Here is a 22,835-nt window from a genome sequence, read left to right as displayed (position 1 = left end):
ATTTTACGCAAGAAAAATTAAGGTCTGATACTTTTTGAACAGCCCTCATATATACATACACACACACTACACACACATTCACAATTTGTTAAAATGAAATAAGTCAGTAACAATAATCTGAGCTCACAGTTATTGTATTCCTATATACTTAAAGCACACCTTAGCTTCTGATTAAAAGATAATCAAAAAACAAGTCAATAACCTCTTGGTAATGGTAGCAGTACATACTGAGTGAAAGACTGGTTTGGTAAAAGTAATATTTGAGGAAGCATTCTCTGTGCATTACTTTTAAAATTTTCTAGCAGAAGTGTAAGATCAAATGAATTTATAAAAACGTAAGATTAGGTTCTTACCTCTGCTAATCTTTCTTGTAAATCCACACTTTATTCCGAGACCAGTGGGTTGTTTCTGTCTACCCACCAGGATCTATAGAAAGCCTCAAAACATCAGAGGCTTTAACCCCTCACAATCCCACTTTATTCCAGGACCAATGGGATGTAACGGAGCAGTCCTGAAAATTTAGAGTTGGACTGATAAGCCCACTGCCAAAACAGAGGCGCCAAAAGCAGCATCCTATTTGGCTACCGCATTGATCCTGTAAAACTTGGTGAATGTATACAAGGAGGACCAGGTAGCAGCCCTGCAAATCTCATCCAGAGAAACAGCTGATGACTCTGCCCAAGAACATAAGAAGTGCCATCTCTGGAACAGACCGGTGATCCGCACACCCGAAGGCCCCACCAGGTGTACCCTGGCATAGTTTTAGTCCCCATATAACTCTAAGCTTCTCATAAGAGATGTGCATCTAGCTTACCCTTACCTATGTCACCTTATGCCACTAATAAGGAGATGTACATCTAACTTACCCTTAAACCCTAGAACGGTGGATTCCGCAATTACCTCTTCTGGGAGAGCATTCCAGGTGTCCACCACTCGTTGCGTGAAGCAGAACTTCCTGATATTTGTCCTGAACTTGTCCCCCCTTAGCTTCAGTCTATGTCCTCTTGTCTGTGTCACATTGGACATTGTAAATAATTTTTTATCCTGATCTATTTGGTCGATTCCTTTCAGTATTTTGAAAGTCTCGATCATATCTCCTCGCAGTCTCCACTTCTCAAGGGAGAACAATCCCAGTCTCTTAAGTCGTTCCTCATATTCCAAGTTCTCCATGCCCTTTATTAGCTTCGTTGCTCGTCTCTGCACCCTCGCGAGTATTTTTAAATCCTTCTTTAGGTATGGAGACCAATGTTGGACACAATATTCCAAGCGTGGTCTGACCATCGCTCTATAAAGCGGTAATATTACTTTCACCGATCTACTCGCGATTCCCTTCTTTATCATGCCTAGCATTCTATTCGCGTTCTTTGCTGCCACCGCACATTGCACCGACGGCTTCAAGGTCCTATCGATTAATACGCCCAGGTCCCTTTCCTGTTTGGTTTTTCCCAGAGTTGCACCTGACATACTATACTTGTGTTCCTTATTTTTTCTGCCTAAGTGCATCACTTTGCATTTTTCCACATTAAACTTCATCTCCAATTGGCTCAAGTCGCTCTGGAGTTCCTCACTGTCCTTCTGTGATTTGATTGCCCGGCATAGCTTTGTGTCATCTGCGAACTTGATGATCTCACTAGATGTTCCATCCTCCAGGTCATTTATGAAGATATTAAATAAGATGGGCCCAAGTACTGAGCCCTGGGGCACACCGCTAGTCACAGTCTCCCAGTCTGAGAATTTCCCATTTATGCCCACTCTCTGCCTTCTGTTCTCCAGCCATTTGCCTATCCATCTTAGTATGTCTCCTTCTATTCTATGGCCTTGCAGTTTCCTGAGGAGTCTTACATGTAGAACCTTGGTCGAACGCTTTCTGAAAATCTAAGTATACAATATCCACCGGTTCTCCATTATCAATTTGTCTGTTCACTGTCTCAAAAAATTGAAGTAGGTTCGTCAAACATGACTTCCCCTTCCTGAATCCATGTTGGCTGGCTCTCATCAGGTCATGTGTGTTTAAGTGCCGGGTTATGCTATCCTTGATCAGCGCCTCAACCATCTTCCCAGGGATCGACGTGAGACTCACAGGTCTATAGTTGCCTGGTACTCCTCTTGATCCTTTTTTAAATATTGGCATGACGTTCGCTATCTTCCAGTCGTCCGGTATCTGTCCTGTTTTGATTGACAGGTTGGCAAGTTTTTGCAATAGTTCTATTTCCACTTTTAGCTCTTTCAAGACTCTCGGATGAATTCCGTCCAGTCCAAGAGATTTGTCACTTTTGAGTTTGTAGATCTGGTGGTAAATCTGGTCCAAGTCCACTTCTACTGTAGTAAGGCTGTCCTCTGTTACTCCTTTGAACACTTTCACTGCTTCTGGAATTGTTGCAGTGTCCTCCTTTGTAAAGACAGACGCAAAGAAGGAATTTAGTCTGTCTGCGATTTGTTTGTCATCCTTGATGTATCCTTTCCTTCCCTGGTCGTCCAGCGGTCCCACTGCCTCTTTTGCGGGTTTTCTCCCTTTCACGTACCTGAAGAAGGGCTTGAAATTTTTGGCCTCCTGCGCTATTTTCTCCTCATAATCCTTTTTAGCATCCCTCACCGCCCTGTGACACTTCTTCTGATCATCCTTGTGTTTGTTCCAAGTTTCGGTTTTCGTGCGTTTCCATGCTTTGAAGCTTTTCTTTTATGGCTTCCTTCACCTCTTTAGTAAGCCGGCTCTCTTTTGCCTTTGGTTTTCTTTGCTTTGGACATCCGCGGAATGTAGAGGCTTTGTGCTTCCGTGATAGTATTTTTCAGAAGGGACCATGCCTGTTCTAAACATAGAAACATAGAATATGACGGCAGAAAAGGGCTATAGCCCATCAAGTCTGCCCACTCTAATGACCCACCCCCCTGACTTTACTCCCTTAGAGATCCCACGTGAATGTCCCATTTTCTCTTAAAATCTGACATGCTGCTGGCCTTAATCACCTGCAGAGGTAGACTGTTCCAATGATCGACCACCCTTTCTGTGAAGAAGTATTTCCTGGAATCACCTCGAAATTTCCCTCCCCTGATTTTCAGCGGATGCCCTCTGGTGGTCGAATGACCTATAGGACAGAAGATATCATCATCCACTTCGATACGGCCCGTGACATATTTTAACGTCTCAATCATGTCCCCCCTCTCTCTTCGCTCCTCTAGTGAGTACAGCTGTAACTTATTTAGCCTTTCTTTATACGTGAGATACCTGAGTCCCGAGACCAGCCTGGTGGCCATTCGCTGAACCGACTCAATTCGCCGCACATCTTTCCGGTAGTGTGGCCTCCAGAATTGAACACAATACTCCAAATGAGGTCTCACCATGGATCTGTACAGTGGCATCATCACTTCAGGTCTCCTGCTGACAAAACCCCTACGGATACAACCCATCATTTGCCTTGCCTTGGAGGAAGCCTTTTCCACTTGATTGGCAGCCTTCATGTCATCACTAATGATCACCCCTACATCACGTTCTGCCGTGGTCCTAGCCAAGGTCTCACCATTTAGTGTGTAAGTTCTGCATGGATTTCCCTTACCCAGGTGCATTACTTTACACTTTTTAGCATTAAAGCATAGCTGCCAAGTCGATGACCACTGTTCCAGTAGTAGTAGGTCCTGCATCATACTGTCAGGCATCATACCGTTTTGACTTTGCCTATTTTTTTATTGATCCGTTGTTTCACCATGGTTCTCATGCTATCGTATCTTCCCCTTTTAAAGTTTAAAGTCGTGGTTGAGGTTTTAGTACCTTTCCCCTTCCCGACATCGAGTTTGTTGATCCTGTTGTGATCGCTCGTCCTTAGCGGGACTGTGACTTCTACATCTTTAGCTGACCCCGTAGTGCTGTTTAGGACCAAGTCCAAGGTGACGTGTTCTCTTGTCGACTCTCCCACCAATTGTTCCAGGAAGCAGTCCCCTAGCACTTCAAGGAACATTGCCTCCTTGGCACAATTTGAGGTTCCCAGGTCCCAGTCTATCCCCGGAAAGTTGAAATCCCCCAAGATTACAACATTACCTGTCTTACATTTGTGTTTAATTTCCTCTATCATTTCCAAGTCTGTTTCCTCCCCCTGTCCTGGCGGTCGGTAGTAAAGGCCAATCTTTGTGTCAGCACTGTTGCATCTGGGAATCTTTATCCAGAGGGATTCCAGCTTCTCTTTTTCTTCCGTCATAGTCACTCTCACAGATTCTATTTCTTCATGAACATATAGGGCAATACCTCCACCTTTCTGCCCCACTCTATCTCTTCTGTACAGTTTGTATCCCTGTAGTACTGTATCCCATTTGTTTTCGTCACTCCACCAGGTTTCTGTTATGCCAATGATTTCCAGTTCGTCGTTTTTTACTATTGCTTCTAATTCTCCCATTTTGTTTCTCAAACTTCTAGCGTTCGTATACATACATTTGAGGTCCCTGTGTGTTACCTTCTTGGACTCTTTAAGCTTAGCAGTCTCCCTTGGTTCTTTCACGGTATCCTTTTCTGCTCCTGTGTTGTCTCTCTTATATGCTTTGTGCACATCCCCCCTGTGTCTGAGTAGTTGTCCGTAGTTCCTTCTTTGGGACATCCTGTCGCCCGGACCATCGACTGGTGGTCGACTGTTGGCTTTCCCCTGTCCTTTAGTTTAAAGCCTTCTCGATGGCCTTCTTCATGTTGCCTGCAAATACTCTTGCTCCTTCCTCGTTGAGGTGCAGTCCATCCTTCCTGTAGTACTTGCTTCTTCCCCAGAATGTTGCCTAATTGCGCACGAAGTCAAAGCCTTCCTCTTCGCACCATCGTCTCATCCAGGCGTTGACTGCTTGCAGTTCCCCTTGTCTCCTTCCATCCACTCTTGGTACCGGAAGGATCTCAGAGAAGGCCACCTTCACCTTTCTGATCTTCAGTATTCTTCCAAGTGAGTGGAGCTGGCCCTTCATTTCTTCCCTGTCATACTTCCATCCGCTAACATCGTTAGTTGACACGTGGCTAAACACAACAGTGTCCTCTCCTCCAGCGCTGTCTATAGAAACATAGAAATAGACGGCAGATAAGGGCCACGGCCCATATAGTCTGCCCACCCTAATGTCCCTCCCCTACCTTTGCCCTGTGAATAGATCCCATGTGCCGATCCCATTTGGCCTTAAAATCAGGCACGCTGCTGGCCTCAATCACCTGTAGTGGAAGACTATTCCAGCGATCAACCACTCTTTCAGTGAAAAAGAATTTCCTGGTGTCACCTCGTAGTTTCCCGCCCCTGATTTTCGACGGATGCCCTCTTGTTGTCGTGGGACCCTGGAAAAAGAAGATATCTTCCTCCGCCTCGATGCGGCCCGTAAGATACTTGAACGTCTCGATCATGTCTCCCCTCTCTCTGCGCTCCTTGAGCGAGTATAGCTGTAATTTGTCAAGCCGTTCTTCGTACGGAAGATCCTTGAGTCCCGAGACCATCCGGGTGGCCATTCTTTGCACCGACTCCAGTCTCAGCACATCCTTGCGATAATGCGGCCTCCAGAATTGCATACAGTATTCCAGGTGGGGCCTCACCATGGATCTATACAATGGCATAATGGCTTCTGCCTTACAACTGACGAAACCCCTTCGTATGCAGCCTATGATTTGTCTTGCCTTGGACGAAGCCTGCTCCACTTGATAGGCAGACTTCATGTCCTCACTGACGATTACCCTCAAGTCTCGTTCTGCTACCGTTTTTGCTAGGATCTCGCCATTAAGGGTATAAGACTTGCATGGATTTTGGCTGCCCAGGTGCATAACTTTGCATTTTTTGGCATTGAAGTTGAGTTGCCATGTCCTAGACCATTGCTCCAGTAGGAGTAGGTCGTGCATCATGTTGTCGGGCATTGAATCTTCGTCTGTTGTGCATTTGCCCACTACATTACTCAGTTTGGCGTCATCGGCGAATAATGTTATTTTACCTCGAAGCCCTTCTGCCAAGTCTCTTATAAAGATGTTGAATAGGATTGGGCCCAAGACTGAGCCCTGTGGTACTCCACTAATCACCTCCGTCATTTCGGAGGGGGTGCCGTTCACCACCACCCTTTGGAACCTACCTCCAAGCCAGCTCCCTACCCATTTCGTCAATGTGTCACCTAATCCTATAGAACTCATCTTGCTCAGCAACCTGCGGTGTGGTACGCTATCGAATGCTTTGCTAAAGTCCAGGTACACGATGTCCAGGGACTCCCCAATATCCAGCTTCCCCGTCACCCAGTCAAAGAAGCTGATCAGGTTGGATTGGCATGATCTCCCCTTAGTAAATCCATGTTGTCGGGGATCCCGTAGATTCTCCTCATCCAGGACCTTATCCAATTGGTGTTTGATTAGAGTTTCCATTAGTTTGCTCACTATCGATGTTAGACTCACTGGTCTGTAGTTTGCTGTCTCCATCTTTGAGCCTTTCTTGTGGAGTGGAATGACGTTAGCTGTCCTCCAGTCCAACGGGACGCTGCCTGTACTAAGGGAGAGGTTGGCCACATCCTTCACTCTTGCTCTCGGCAGGCAGGTGACGATTCTATCCTCTCTCCCTCCTGCGATGTAGCTGTCCACATGCCGTCTCCCACGATGATTCCCATCTTCTGTATTCTGTGGTTCCTGGGGGGTCGTAAGTCCACATCCATGGTATGGACCGATCTTCTCCCTCCTGTGATACTCCTGAAGTTGTTTTCTGCTCTTCGGGGGGGGGGGGGGGGGGTGTCCCCATGCTCCTGGTGTGTGATTGCCCCTTGTCTCTGCTTCCTTCTCTCCAGAATTTGCAGGGGTGTCTTCTCTTCTCTCATCCAGGCTTTCTTCCTGAGTTGTTCGGGAACAGTTCTCCACATGCTGCTGGTGTGCTTCCTCGATGTATCTTTCTAGTTCTTTGACTTCTTCGTTTGGACTGAACTGCACTAGAAGCTTCTCCTGTTCGCGGATTTCCTCTTCAAAGGTGAGGAGTTCTTTTAGATTCAGCACTGTCTCCTCTAGCAGCCGGACCTGCCGTTTCAAGCTATCCAGCTCCATGCAACGACTGCAAATATATGCCCTAGTCCCCAAAGGGAGGTAATCACACATATTGCAGCCGGTGCAGAAGACTGGAAAGCTCACCTTCTTGCTTCCTTGGGCATCCATCTCTTGTCCCCTTTCTGAGTTGTTTGGGTGAATCGGTTGTGGATCCTCTGTCTCTGTCATCTGGATGTTTTCTGGCTTCCTGGTTTCTACCTTCCTTTATGTTGTGAGTCTGCTAGTGTTGCTGTTTGATCTGCGCCCACTAGTGTTACTGTGTTAGTGTCTGTGAGTGCTTGTTTCCCCTCTAGGTGTGTGGTATGCGAGGGAGTGTGTGCCCTGCTGTGTAACTAGCTAAAGACTGGGTCTTGTGGCTACCTTCCTGCTTGTTGTGAGTCTGCTTGTGTAACAGTGTTGGAGTCTGCTTGTGTTACAGTGTTGGAATCAGTGATGGAGTCAGTAAGCACTCGTTTCTCATCTAGGTGTGTGGTATATAAGGGAGTGTGCCCTGTTGTGTAGCTAGCTAAAGTCTAGGATTTGTACCTACCTTCCCGCTTGGTGTGAGTTTGTTGGTGTTACTCTGCTGATGTCCGAGTTTCCCGGTTCCTTCGCAGAGGCGAGCGCCTTAGTCGCTCGCCTTTGTCACGCGCCAAATGGCAGCGCGCCGTTGACTTCTCCCCTTTTAAGGGGGAGTTTGGCGCTGCCTTGCCGACACAGTGGGGGTGGGCGGAGCTAACTCTCGCCGCTGCCCCGAGCTTCCTTCCCTCTCTGCCTCCTCCTCTTTGCCTGCCCTTAGACTCCTTCTCTCTCCCTTACTCCTCACTGCTCCTCCACTCCAAGCTCGAGCCGCGTGTGCCTCCTTAGCTCCTCCCCTTTTTAAGGGGGAGTTCGGCACTGCCTTGCCGACGTGGTGGGGGTGGGCGGAGCTAACTCTCACCGCTGCCCCAAGCTTCCTTCTCTCTCTGCCTCCTGATCTCTGCCTCTCTTCCTCTTCTTTGCCTGCCCTTAGATTCCTTCTCTCTCCATTACTCCTCACTGCTCCTCTGCTCTCCATGCCAAGCTCGAGCCGTGTGTGCCTCCTTAGCTCCTCCCCCTTTTAAGGGGGAGTTCGGCGCTGCCTTGCCGACGCGGTGGGGGTGGGTGGAGCTAACTCTCGCCGCTGCCTCGAGCTCCCTTCCCTCTCTGCCTCCTGATCTCTACATCTGATGAAACACCTCTAGTTGAATGACCCTGTACTCAGAGGGGGGCTTCTTTCCGGAACCCATGTAAGCTGCCTTAGAAGCTGGCTTCCATCTGCAGGCAGGACCCGCCAAAACAAACAGGTGGTCAGAGAGGCAAAACTCTTTAGTGACCTCCAGATACCGCAATAAATTTCTGTGCACTTCCAAGGACCGCAACACCTGGTCCTGCTCCCTCGAACCAGAGGAAGCAAAAGAAGGAAGCCGGACTTCCTGATTCACATGGAAAGCAGAAACCACTTTCAGAAGAAAACAAAGAACAGTATGCAGTATCACAGTGGAATCCGTAATACGCAGAAAAGATAAGCTCTTACAGCCTGGCCTGAAGGAAGAAGAACTGATAAGCTGAGGAGCATGCACAGTGATGAGGTATGAGGGGAAGGGGTTAAAGCCTTTGAAGTTTTGAGGCTTCCTGCAGATCCTGGCTGGTAGACGGAAATAACCCACTGGTCCCAGAATAAAGTGGGATTGTACAAGAACAAAAAATTTAAAAAAAACATTCATAGTGCTTTGGGATCTTAGGGGCCTTTTTCAAAAATGTTTTTAGAGAGATTTATTGAAATCCCAAGCAAATAAAAAGAGTTACAATCCAAGTACTATAAAAGCAAAAGGAACACTATAAGGAAAGCATTATCAATTGCAACCTCTAATTATTTAAACTAATTTTTAAATCAAGACTTCCAAACTAACCCACCCTTTTATAAAAGTATGGCACAGTGTTTAGCCCTGGCCGCAGCGGTAACAGTTCCACTGCTCACAGGAATTCTATGAGTGTTGGAGCTGTTACCGCTGTAGCTGGTGCTAAAAACTACACTACGCTTTTGTAAAATGGGGGTTAAAAGACAAAAACAATTAGTGGTACCATTTGGACAGAAACGGATGCTAGATAAGCATTCCATAACTGATATACAAAAACCTTAAACAACTTGGGCCAATCAGAGCCTCAGGCCTCTCCCTGGTACATTCCAGGATGCACTGGGGAGGGGAAGGCCCTTTTTGGAAGACGTGGGCCAGCTGGGTTGAGGGAATCCACGTCCCTCCTGTCAGACATCTACATGGAGGTAAAGGGGGGGCATCGGAGGTAAGGGGAGAGCATCGGAGAATGGGGGGGGTGTTCAATGGCACCAGGAGAGAGTGGGCATCTCTCCCACTACTGCAGGGGGGATGTGGATGGTACATTCGCTTGGCAATGGGAGAGAGTAAGCAGCTCTCCCACTGTGGGGGGTGGCAGGGTGGGGGCGTAGCTGGGTGGCGGTTTCACTTGGCAGTGGGAGAGTGGTCATCCCTCCCGCTGCAAGGGGGGGGGGGTCACCGCTGCTGCAGGGGGCAGGTTGTTTGTAGTAGGAGAGATTGGGCATCTCTCCCACTGCAAGGGGGGGTGGTGTTTGTTGATTGGCAGTGAGAATCGGCTTCTCTCCCGCTGCAGGTGAAGGGTGTTGTGATACAAGGGGACAAAATGAGCATCTCTCCCGCTGCATCACAACACGGCTTTTTAGCAGTCTCTGACACTGCCATACCGGAGTTTAAAACAGTGCATTCACTGCACCGGCACCCCTGGTCCAGTTGCTTATTTTTGTAGCTTAAAGCTGACACCGCTTTTAGAAAATGGCTTGGCAATTTTTAAGAATCCACCAAAGGGCTCATTTCAATGTTGAAGAGCCCATTTGCATGTCAGTGTCGCAGGCTGCTAGAAATGTTGCAAAAAAGTTTTGAGAATCTGCACCTAAGGCCCTGAAAGATCGGCTGTGCAGGCAAGGATATCCTATTATGATGCATACAAAAGAGCAACATTTTGCAATACAAATTTATTGTTTGACAGAAAAAGTCCAATGAAAGAAGACTGGACTCAGACATGTGTTTTAAGATATTCTAGTGGTGTGGGAAAAATTGTTTCTATAATAAAAAAAACAAACAAACATTGGCTAATCCTTCAGGATAAAGAATTGATGATTGTCTTTAGTATAAATCACAATCTAAAAGAGATTTTGTACCCAGTAGACAGTGTTGGATGGGCTGGGCACCACTATAGACAGTCATAAGCGATGTGGGTCCTGCAAGTCCACTCTAGAACTGGACCAAGTTTTTGAACATCCTATTACAAAATAGCTTTTTCCTTTGAAGCATCACACCACCTTTAGTTCTAGTTATATAGTGTATGGCATTATCCAAGTCTAAAGATTTATGTTAAGAACATAAGAATTGCCGCTTCTGGGCCAGACCAGTGGTCCATCATGCCCAGCAGTTCACTCACGCAGCGGCCCTTAGGTCAAAGACCAGTGCCCTATTTGAGTCTAGCCTTACCTGCGTACGTTCTGGTTCAGCAGGAACTTATCTAACCTTTTCTTGAATCCCTGGAGGGTGCTTTCCCCTATAACAGCCTCCGGAAGAGCGTTCCAGATTTTTACCACTCTCTGGGTGAAGAAGAACTTCCTTATGTTTGTACGGAATCTATCCCCTTTAGAGTGCCCTCTCGTTCGCTCCACCTTGGAGAGGGTGAACAATGGGCTAGATTCACTAAGCAAACCGATCATGTACTGATTGGTTTGTGACCCGATTCACTTACCTCTCTGCCGATCTGATTCCGATCCGCGCATGCAAATAAGGGGAACGGCATGCAAAGTAGGCAGGGACACAATTCACAAAACAAATTTTGTGATCTGACTGGGCTGGCTGATCAACCCAAGAAGCGACTGCTGGGGACCAGTCGCAAACATCCTTTCCAACTCTCCAGCTCCTTTGCCGCCCTGCTCTCTGCTGCCCCGACAATTATATCTCTCTGCCCCGAATCGCTGCCCTGCTCTCCCCCGAATCTCTCCTGCCTGCTGCCCCGAATTGCCGCCCTGCTCTCCCCCGAATCTCTCCTGCCTGCCGCTCTGCTCGCCCCCAAATTACCGCCCTGCTCTCTCCTGAATCTCTCCTGCCCGCCGCCCCGAATCTCTCCTGCCCTTCCCCGCACAGCAAGCCCGTGGTTTTAACCCATGGGTTTAAGCAGGTTAAAACCATGGGCTTGCAAAGAAGTTGAGGTGTTTGTTTGGGGGTGGATGTGTGGTGTGAGCATGGTTGTGTGATTGGTTTGCGGTGGCAGGTGTGGGTGCGGTATTTTGTATAGGGGTTTCTTCGGGATAGGTTCTACGTTCTTATGATAAAAAATTTTTGGGGTCAAGCGGGGGAACTGGGCTGTTCTCGTAGTTGATGAGTTTTGTGAGCGTGGATGGGAGATATCTGCTGCTCCATGTTGCTGCTCTCTTGAACTGGGGAGCTGATTCTGTTATGTAGTCCCACCCATTTTTTGGTTATTCTAGGTTTTTTTTTGACTGTACATCATGTCACCTTTATGCCAGTATTATGTTCTCTGCTGGTGCGGCGGCCTGTTCTGTATTGTTTTTGTACTATTTCCAGCCGTTTGTACTTGTTTGCCCTTGTATTTCTCAGTTGCATTTGTATTTTTTGTATGCCCTTTGTTACTTTGGTTGACCTCAATAAACATGATTTACCAAAAAAAAAAAAAAAAAGTTGAGAAAAAAAGAGGCTGCTGCTGCTGCCACCGCCGGGGATGAAGTCAGGGCCCCCCACAAAACAACCCAAAAATACCGCAGCAAAAGAACACGAACGCATGCGCAGACCATTTTCAGGGAAAGCAGATGGTGTGCGCATGCATCTGGATCGCACACTAGCGATCCGTGTGTGCGCTTGGGGGTGTTCCTCCAATCGCCCCCATTTGAATATTGTGGCTTGAAGAATCCATCGGACCTGCCCAGATTGGACACGGATCGATCACGATCAGGAAGGTTAGTGAATCTAGGCCAATCTCTCTTTCTGTAAGCTGTGGAAACATAAGAACTGCCGCTGCTGGGTCAGACCAGTGGTCCATTGTGCCCAGCAGTCCGCTCACGTGGCGGCCCCCAGGTCAAATACCAGTGCTCTAAATGAGTCCAGCCTCACCTGCGTACGTTCCAGGAGGGAGGCGGGGCTGGGTCAGAGTTGACCCAAAAGTTATTTGTGAATTTTCCATATTCGCAGGTCGGCTCTGCCCCTAACCCCCGCAAATACGGAGGGAGTGTACAGCATTCCAGGAAAAGAACCTCATACCAACTGTGAAGCATGGAGGTGGAAGTGTCATGGTTTGGGGATGCTTTGCTGCAGCAGGATCTGGCCAGCTCACCATCATAGAATCCACCATGAATTCTACTGTGTATCAGAGGGTGCTTGAGGAACATGTGAGACTTTTTCCAGAACCCAGCTGTCGCTTGTGGTTTCACATCTTGCAGTGGCACTTCCAGTTTGCTGCTTTGCCTTTCAGTCTGGTGACTGTGCTCTGTGCTCTTTTGCTGGGTGGGACCCTTCCCCCCTGGATTCAGTCTGACGGCACAGAAATCCGGAGGCATGGTGTGCACTCTGGTTACTTGCACAGCAGAAATCACCAAAAGATGCTGCACCACCCACATGTCATTTTCTGCCCGTGTTTGAAAATTTACGTCGGGCAGACCACACGAATCCTGAGAAGACGTATTACCGAACATAAGAGTTGTCTTCACAACAACAAGCTGCAAGCTCCCCTTGTAGTACACTGTCTTGAACATAACCACACTTTTGAAGATTTACGTTGCTTTGCCATTGATCATATTAAGGAAGGAACTACTAATCGACCGACTCAGTTATTAAGTGCTGAACAATTCTGGATTCACCTATTAAACAGCGAAGAACCAGTCGGGTTAAATCAAAGACTTGAATGGAACGCTTTTTATTAGGTTTTCTTTCTTTTTCTGTTTTTATATCTGTTTGGAAATGGTCCTTTTCAATCACAGAAGGTCTTAAAGAAGAAAACAAAACATGTACATTAAAAATTTTAAAAAATTTAAAAACACAGCAGAAAAAAGAAAAATCAAACAATTCAAAAATAATATAAAAATATATAAAAAAATAAAAAAACAATAAATAAAAAATATATTTTTTAAAAAAATATATATAAAATATCTACAAAAATTACAAACAATAAAGAATGCATAGTTCCTTCTTTTTCGTTTTGGTTTTTGGTTTTGGTTTTGCCGGTTTATTTTCAATTCTCAGCTGTTATGTCTTTTTCTGATTTACTTCCGGTAGTGACGTTCCTACCGGGGGTATTTAAATTTCAGAATTTCAGAGCCGCCCCATGGAAGCCATCTTTTTGACTCAGTTGAAGCGGTTGTTTTCGCTCTTCTAAGGTACTTGTTAGTATTTTAATATCAAGAAGTTAAAACTTAATGAGAAACTGTCTAAGTTCCTTTTGTTTTATCTCTCTTTGTTTTGCAGACTGATCGGTCGGGTCACACCCTGATGCAGCTAGTCGGTGAAACGCTGGCCTCCGTCGGTGTGCCGATCAGTTGAAGATAAGTGGTTTTTTTCCTCTATCCACAATTGTATATATGTGAAGCATAAGTTTCTTTGCTAAAATCACTCATTTTAATGAAGGTTTTGCCTGTGAGGTTACCGTCTAACCACCTTGATATCCACCCTTGTGGCGGTGGGAGGGCCTTTTTTCTGAGGCTTTTGTCCTTCTTTTTGAGTGAAATTAGAGTTAGCACCTGTTTCACATTGTTTCTGCAAAACGATACTATTTCATTGTCCTATAACCACAGCAGTCGCCAATTGAAAGTGTTGTTTTACATACATTGGTTCTTCAATATATCTGTGTTTCTATAGCTATTATTTAGTGACTGATAACCTGTGCCACCACAGAGTCCACCTGCAGTGCCATCGGATACTCCCAGTGATCAGAGAGCATCTATGCAATGCTCGTAAGGGCCGAAAAGGAGGAGTACTGTGGCACAAAGCAGCTCATACCACAGTCGGTGACTAGGTAGGTTCCAATTTCAAAGCCTGACAAGAAACGGAAATTAGTCCAACCAGGGTGAGCAACCTGAAAAGTCGTCGCTCCACGGGGTCCTCCCCAAGATCTAATCTAATCTTCTATTTGTGTGTCGCACATACCTATTCAGGCTCAAGATCTAGAGCAGGGGTGTCCAACCTGCGGCCCAGTGAAGTATTTTGTGTGGCCCCGGTGGAGGGTGATGCAGTGTTTTCCTTTGCTGCCCCCTGCTGTTTACCGTCTTGCCGGCTCCCTCCTGTGTCTTACTGCAGCGTTTACACGGTTGTGCGGCCCCAGAAACATTTTTTTCGGCCAATGCGGCCCAGTGAAGCCAAAAGGTTGGACACCCCTGATCTAGAGCATCCCCCAAATCCTATCCTGTAGATCTGCAATTAAAGCCAAATCTCCCCTTGTAGAGGTACCAGGCTGCGAAAGAAAAGTACTTCATCAGGCTCATTAGAGGCATCCGTCTAATGAACCTCCTGCTGCTGCCCACTGTCCTTTTGCTCTTGGAATCACATCCATGGAGAAAGAGGTCCCCAGTGGCAGCAAAGGCATGCAGGAGAGATTCAGCTCATTTTTATGAGCTAGCTAAGCTTGGAACATTACATTTAAAATTCTTGTGTACAAAATTCACAGTCACAAATTCAGGGTGGGGGAACCCCTGATCCTAAGTGACAGTCGCTTCCTGATAGTCATACTTGGAGCTTTGGAGGAGTAGCGGGGCTTGGCCGTAGAATCACTGCTGTCCTGTGCTGGGGACATGCATGCACTGACCCACGGTCCAATTCTGGATTTTTCAGACGGTTCCTGGATGAACCTGGCAGTAGGACTCCCACCCGAGGGTCAAAAAGCCCCTACCCATCTCCACGTGGTGCATGGCACGGAGAACACGGATGCTCCCCTAATAGCCATCTACTGCAAACAGTGCATGAATCCAAGGTATCCTGCCTGCGGAATCCATCTGACCTGCTCTCTTGCAGAACTGAACTGGTTAGAGGCAGAAATAAGCATTTATTCAAAATTGGAAAAATCCAAGGAGGCCACCACAGGAGTGATTTTTCAGCTAAAAAAAAAGCTCAGGAAGCAAACAGGAATGTCTAAAACATGGCAATTTAGGATTTTAGGTGTGAGGGGTGTGGGTGCATAGGGCTAACTGCCAAACCACCCAAAAAGTGTAAATTAAGACACCCAAAATCAATCTCCCAGGCTGTCAGCCTGGTACTCACTATGATCCTGTGTGCTGGGAGCTGCAAGCTAAAAGCTGAAAACAGCTTACAGGGAGATCCTCTGCCTCAGTAACTGGAACTGGACTGCAGGTCTTCTGACTGTCTTAGCCCAAATATCTCGGCCGGAGACCACCACCTTGCCTAAAAACACCTCGCACGCGAAGAGGTGGAGGAATGCAGTTGGCTCTGATCCCAGATATGCTTCTACGGAGTCACACAGCCTGCACTCAAGCCCACTAGCAGACAAAGCTGGGGTGAGCAAATCTCCCAAGGGAACTGCCCCTGAGCCCCAATCAGCGAATGCAGGCTGCCCAGAGGGTGCACTGCAGAGTAGCTAATCCCCTGGAAGCAGACTCAAGCAGAAAGTCTGCGATCTCATGCAGTCAGAACTCTCCTTGTGGAGAACCTCTGCAGCACAAACAACGAAGCCACGAAGAAGAAAGACAGAGAAAAAATAGACAAGAACAGAAAAGACTAGCTCATACTGTCTGACTTATAAAAAAGCAACTGAAAGTCAGAGGGCAGTCCTGAGATAAGAGTGGAAGGTCAGAAAAATATGTAAATGAGGCTTCCTATAAGCAGTCTTGCGACAGGGAATGCCTAAACCACTTGTCCAGGAATAGAGTGGGATTGTACAAGAAAAAGACATTATTTATTAAGTAAACAATTTAATTAAAGAAGAGGAGGCTTTTATGCCTATGAGGTTTCTCCCTGTGATTGATCTGTCCGCATACAATAAAGAGTGGAAGGTTGGAGTCTGAGGCTTTTCCTCTTCTTTAGAGAGGCCCCTCTCTTGGTGCAGACATCTTAAGGGGGTTGTAAATAGTAGGGTTCCCCAGGTGTCTGTGCTAGAACCGCTGCTTTTTAACATACAGACAGTCATGTGAATAAAATTAGGACACCCCATGAAATATTCCGTTCTTTCTTAAGAAATGTTCACATATCGATGTCAAATCTTTTTTAAAATTTATCTCTGGAAAAGAAAGTGATGTAATTGCAGGTAAACAACAAAACTTTTCTTTGATTTACTCATGAAACAAAAGATATCCACAAAAAATATATATTCTAACTGAGGAATAAATTAGGACACCCTAATAGCTAGTGTTACCACCTTTTGGCTTCTTGTAGCCATCTACCAGTCTCAGACATTGGTCTGAGGAAAGTTTGGCCCACTCCTCAATGCAAAATTCGTTCAGCTGCGAGATGTTTGAGGGGTTTGAGCCTGTTTCAAATCACTCTACAGCAGTGGTCTCAAACATGTGGCCCGCCAGGTCCTATTTTGAGGCCCTTGGTATGTGTGATCATAATTACAAAAGTAAATATAACAGTTTCTTGATTGTATGTCTCTTTAACTATAAATTACAATATTATTATTAAGACTTAGCCAAAAGGAAAGATTTATAAACTATAAAGAGTTTTACCTCATGCAAAATTGTCATTTCTTTAACAAGACAGTAACTATTTTTTCTGAGGCCCTCCAAGTTCCTAGAAATCCAAATTGTGGCTCTGCAAAGGGTTTGAGTTTGAGACCACTGCTCTACAGCATCTCAATAGGATTAAGATCAGGGCTTTGACTCAACCACTCCAGGACTCTCCATTTCTTAGTTTTCAGGCAGTCCTTGGTGGATTTACTGGTATGTTTTGGGTCATTGTCATGTTGCAGGGTCCAATTCCGCTTCCGCTTTAATTTTCTTACAGATGGTCTCACATGTTCCTCAAGCACCCTCTGATACACAGTAGAATTCATGGTGGATTCTATGGTGGTGAGCTGGCCAGATCTTGCTGCAGCAAAGCATCCCCAAACCATGACACTTCCACCTCCATGCTTCACAGTTGGTATGAGGTTATTTTCCTGGAATGCTGTACACTCCTCCCTCCGTATTTGCGGGGGTTAGGGGCAGAGCCGACCTGCGAATATGGAAAATTCACGAATAACTTTTGGGCCAACTCTGACCCAGCCCCGCCTCCCTCCTGCGTCCCGGACTTTACCTGGTGGTCTAGCGGTGACCTGGGGCAGAAGAGATCTTCCTACACTCCTACCCTGTGCAGAGCCGTCATCAAAACGGCTGCCATGAGTTCCCGTTGTAGTCTCAAGGTCTTGAGGTGCGGGGGCAACTGGAGCTGCGTCTGCCTGTCTGCAGGCTCTCCTCCATCATCACGGGCTGGCTTGCTTCGGGCTTAAGGTGTGGAGCTATGACAAAATGGCGCAGGGCTGGGGTGAGAAACAGGGCATCTTCTCCTCCAGATCCTTCTGTAACTTTGATCGCTGTCTGAGCTCTCCGGCTGTTTGTTCGTGTAGAAAGATCGCTCCTGGTAAGGTCTGGGGAGGTCGGGGACGGAGCGATTCACTAGGGGGGAGGAGTCCCGGACCAAAAAACCCGCAAATAACCAAATTAACAGATACTGAAACCGCAAATATGGAGGGAGGATTGTATTTGGTGTACGCCAAACATGTTCTCTTTTCTGGTGTCCAAATAATTCAATTTTAGACTTATCTGTCCATAGAACACTATTCCAGAAGTCCTGGTGTTTGTCTACGTTCTCTCTGGCAAACTTCAGCCAGGCCTTGATGTTTCTCTAAGAGAGCAAAGGTTTCCTCTTTGCATACCTCCCACGCAAGTTAAATTTGTGTAGTCTCTTTCTGATTGTAGAGGCATGCACTTTCACATCAACAGTAGCAAGAGCCTGCTGTAGGTCCTGTGATAACATTTTAGGGTTTTTGGAGACTTCTTTTAGCATCTTAAGAACATAAGAACTGCCATCTCCAGATCAGACCTTAGGTCCATCAAGTCCGGTGATCCGCTCATGCGGAGGCCCATCCAGCTGTAACCTGGCGAAAACTTAGTCACCCGTATCCTTCTATGCATCTTTCAAGGAGATGTACATCTAACTTGCCCTTAAATCCTAGAACGGTGGGTTCTGCAGCAATCTCCACCGGGAGAGCGTTCCAGGCATCCACCACTCACTGTGTGAAGTAGAACTTCCTGGCATTTATCCTGGGCTTGTCCCCCCTCAGCTTCAGTTCATAACCTCTTGTCCTAGTCACATTTGACATCGTAAATAACTTTTTATCCTGCTCTATCTTGTTGATTCCTTTTATTCCTTGCGGTCTGCTCTGGGGGTCAACTTGCTTGGACGGCCAGACCTGGGCATGTTGGCAATTGTTTGGAAAGTCCTCCACTTGTACACTATTTTCCGGACTGTGGAATGGCCAATTTCAAATTCTTTCCAGATCTTTTAAAATCTCTTATCAGACTTCAAGGTAAAATAACACTATTCGCCGATGACGCCAAACTATGTAATATAGTAAGTGAATGCAGTTTACAGAATTATATGGCGCAGGACCTGCTTACATTGGAAAGTTGGTCCTCAACCTGGCAGCTAGGCTTCAATGCTAAGAAATGTAAGGTCATGCACCTCGGAAGCGGAAATCCATGCAGGACGTACTTCTTGAACGGAGAAACTTTAACTAGGACTTCAGCAGAACGAGATTTAGGAGTAATCATCAGTGCAGACATGAAAACTGCCAATCAAGTGGAGAAGGCTTCATCTAAGGCAAGGCAGATATTGGGTTGTATCAATAGAAGTTTCGTCAGCCGAAAGCCTGAAGTCATAATGCTGTTGTATAGGGCCATGGTGAGACCTCATCTGGAGTACTGTGTGCAATTCTGAAGGCCACATTACAGTAAAGATGTGCGCAGAATTGAATCGGTTCAACGGACGGCCACCAGGATGATCTCGGGGCTCAAGGGTTTCTCGTACGAAGAGAGACTGAACACATTGCAGCTCTACACTCTTGAGGAACGTAGGGAGAGGGGAGACATGATCGAAACATTTAAGTACCTCACGGGACGTGTCGAAGTGGAAGATGATATTTTCTTTCTCAAGGGACCCTCGGCCACAAGAGGGCACCCGCTCAAACTCAGGGGCAGAAAATTTCATGGCGACACCAGAAAGTATTTCTTCACAGAGAGAGTGGTTGATCATTGGAACAAGCTTCCAGTGCAGGTGATCGAGGCAGACAGCGTGCCAGACTTTAAGAATAAATGGGATACCATGTGGGATCCCTACGAGGGTCAAGATAAGGAAATTGGGTCATTAGGGCAAAGACAGGAGGTGGGTAAGCAGAGTGGGCAGACTTGATGGGCTGTAGCCCTTTTCTGCCGTCATCTTCTATGTTTCTATGACTTATAAGCTGCCACAATCTTCTTTCTGAAGGCCTCAGAAAGCTCTTTTGATCTCACCATGGTGTTCACTCTCACCGCAGCAGCCATGAGCACACCAAATTAAATGTCTAAGGTTTAAGTAGGGCAAACCTCCTTCAAAATGCTGAGTAACAATGTTCTAATCATGTGCACCTGATGCGATACACCTATGTGTGATTTGAGCCACTTTAAATGGGAGGATATGTGGGGGTGTCCTAATTTATTCCTCAGTTAGAATACACATGTTTGTGAATATCTTTTGTTTCATGAGTAAATCAAGGAAACTTTTTGTTGTTTACCTGAAAATATATCACTTTTTTCCCCAATTATAAATAAAAACAAGATTTGGCATCGATATGTAAACATTTCTTAAGAAAGAACTGAATATTTCATGGGATATCCTAATTTTTCACATGACTGTATTTATCAATGATCTAGAGATGGGAATAACTACTGAGATAATTCAATTTGCTGATGACACTAAGTTGTTCAAAGTTGTTCAGTTGAAAGAGGGTTGTGAAAAATTGCAAGAGACCTTGGGAGACTGGACATCAAAATGGCAGATGACGTTTAATGTGAGAAGTGCAAAGTGATGCATATGGGAAAGAGGAACCTGAAATATAGCTATGTTAGGTTACACCACCCAGGAAAAGGATCTAGGTGTCATCACTGAGAATATGTTGAAACCCTCAGCTCGGTGTGTGATAGCAGCTAAAAAAAGCAAATAGAATGTTAGGAATTATAAGGAAAGGAATGGAAAACAAAGATGATAATGTAATAATGGTTTTGTATCACTCTATGGTATGGCCACACCTCAATTACTGTGTGCAATTCTGGTTGATGTACCTTAAAAAAAGATATAGCGTTATTAGAAAAGCTACAGAGAAGAGCAATAAAAATGATCAAAGGGATGGATCAACTTCCCTATGAGTAAAGGTTAAAGCAGCTAAGCACAGGTTATGTTATACGCAAGATGGGCCGAGAACAGAATATATATGTGTTTTTTTCAACAGGTTTGGCATACATATTCTGCTCACGACCCATCTTGCGTATAACATACCCTGTGGTTGTTTTTATTGACAGTGTGGTTAGTCAAAATTTTTAATATACTATTAATATACTTACTTGATATTGTCCATTTTATGATATTTGTATTGTTCACCTTATGCATATTATGTATTCACAATTCCTCAAGCACCCTCTGCTGACATTTTATACTGAAGTATGGCTGTTATTGTAACAATATCATCACTGTTTATATGTTCATTACAAAAATCTTTATACCACTTTAGCTGATTTTACAAAATATGATTTGGTCACTTTATGTGATACACTTATTCAGAATGCAGCAGGTTCGCCTCTAATTTTCTACTGATATCAGCAATTGTAGTCACTTGGTTCTTTTATTTCACCTTTTTTGCACATTTGTATGATCACACATATGCGCGAATAGAGATATTTATGCCCTCACTCATATATTTTGTCTGTACATATCGACACTTTCTGAATAATTATTTACTATTTAGGTCATTCCTTTATTTTTTTCAAAGCATGACATACTGTCATCCTTTTTCATATATGTATGATTGCAGTACTATTTATTTTTTGATTACAGACAGTCCCCAGATTACTGATGCTTCATTTGATTTCACTGAGCAATATTTCCAGTGGCATAGACTCCTATATTTCTCCTGTGGCAGATTCAGGAATGATATTTGGCCACATTAAGAATAGTGTGTGGTTGTACATGCTATACCTTAGAGAGAACACTGGTAGGAGCAGTTGGTCCTTTTGACAGCTGGGAGCAAAGGTAAGCAGCAAGAATCTTAAAATCTACAAGTTCTGTGTTACATACAAATCCGACTTAAGAACAGCTTTAAAAATGTTAACTGGACAACTTGTTCTTAACCTAAGGACTACCTCCAGGGATTCAAGACAAAGTTAGACAAGTTCCTGCTGAACCAGAACGTACGCAGGTAAGGCTAGACTCAGTTAGGGCACTGGTCTTTTACCTAAGGGCTGCCACGGGAGCAGACTGCTGGGCACGATGGACCACTGATCTGACCCAGCAGCAGCAATTCTTATGTTCTTATTCATATATTTATATTTGTTTCTGTTCATGTGAGGATCCCTGATGAAGGCTAAGTTGTTGAAATATAGCCTGTATTGGATCCATCTTTTGGAATAAAGTATTTGGTTGCATCAGTTCTGGTTCATCTTCATAGGTCAATCCTGCTGACTTTTGTTCTCCTTTGGAAAGTGGAGTGTACAGTTTTCTCTTTTCTTTCAAAGACACATTCACCAGGCACTGCAGCAAACTTTCATCTGAATTCACTCATCAGCTGGAACTTAACTGCATCTTCAGGGGCATCAAATTTCTAAGGACTGAATGTTCAGAACATGGAGAGAAGCTTGCTTATCTTCAAGGACAATGCCTCCAGTGAACCATATAAGCAACAACACTGGAAACCAAGAAACTAGCTGGTTTTTCCATTCAGCCTATATTAGCACCATTCAGGTTTCTACCAGACAACTTCTGCTGTTGCACTTTGATCTGCTGGAGATCTTCTGCCCCCTGCTATTTGCCTGGGGCCCTGTACTGACTTCACCTGCTACCTTCATCTACATCCAAGTTGTATGCCAGTTTGTTAGGGGTAATAATAGAAGTTCTGACCTCAGGTCATCATTCAGGATGTGCATTCATTCTAATTATCTGATAAGAACATGTGTTTGTTATTTTCCTGAGTTATTCTGCATTTGCATATAATTCTTAGCCATTCATGTTTTCATGTTTGGTTTTTTCACTTGCTTGCAAATAAACAGCCGTTATTTTTATAATTGGCTTGTCTCCTAATTTGTCAATTCCTGGAGCAAAAAACTTGGATTTGTATAATTTGTGGGAAGTGATTTTAGAAATCCTAATGAAAGCTACAACACAGTCTACTCTTCTCACTTTTATAGTGCATAAAAGCACTATTTTGTAGATAGCTCTGCCTATATCATACTATGCCTTCTGCTGTCAAATATTTCAGTAAAATCAACAAACAGAACCTTAACTGAAAGGACTTAGCAAATCCAACCTATATCTGTATAAAATAAAAATTCAGTGATCCTGGGAAATTCTATTTCAATACTAATCTTAAGTACCTGTCCCTGGTACAATCCAGCATCTTGTATGGTACTGTCCGGTTTATTCAGGGGTTCAAACGTATTACTCATATATTTGTTCCATAATCTGGTCTCTTTTTCATCAGGAATAATGAAGATTTTCCTCATTTCTTTCTCAATGGTATCTAGATTAATAAGAAACAATATAAACATAGAAAATCA

The 22,835-nt window shown here is 45.1% G+C and overlaps 1 protein-coding gene across 11 annotated transcripts in view; it reads right to left on the bottom strand.

Moving 5' to 3' along the window:
• USP15 (ubiquitin specific peptidase 15) overlaps positions 1-22,835 on the bottom strand; it is a 323,996-nt gene that overhangs the window by 200,045 nt on the left and 101,116 nt on the right. For 9 of the 11 annotated variants that reach the window (XM_033959056.1, XM_033959057.1, XM_033959058.1 and 6 more), the window contains one exon: positions 22,653-22,798. In XM_033959056.1, the coding sequence (XP_033814947.1) occupies positions 22,653-22,798 (146 nt within the window). Of the gene's footprint in view, positions 1-22,652; positions 22,799-22,835 lie in introns of those variants that run through there. The other 2 variants (XM_033959066.1, XR_004540670.1) reach the window with 2 other exon arrangements.

This window comes from Geotrypetes seraphini, chromosome 9, assembly GCF_902459505.1.
Source record: "Geotrypetes seraphini chromosome 9, aGeoSer1.1, whole genome shotgun sequence".
In the NCBI taxonomy this organism is placed as follows: Eukaryota; Metazoa; Chordata; class Amphibia; order Gymnophiona; family Dermophiidae; genus Geotrypetes; species Geotrypetes seraphini.
This window is presented reverse-complemented; position numbering and strand designations above follow the sequence as displayed.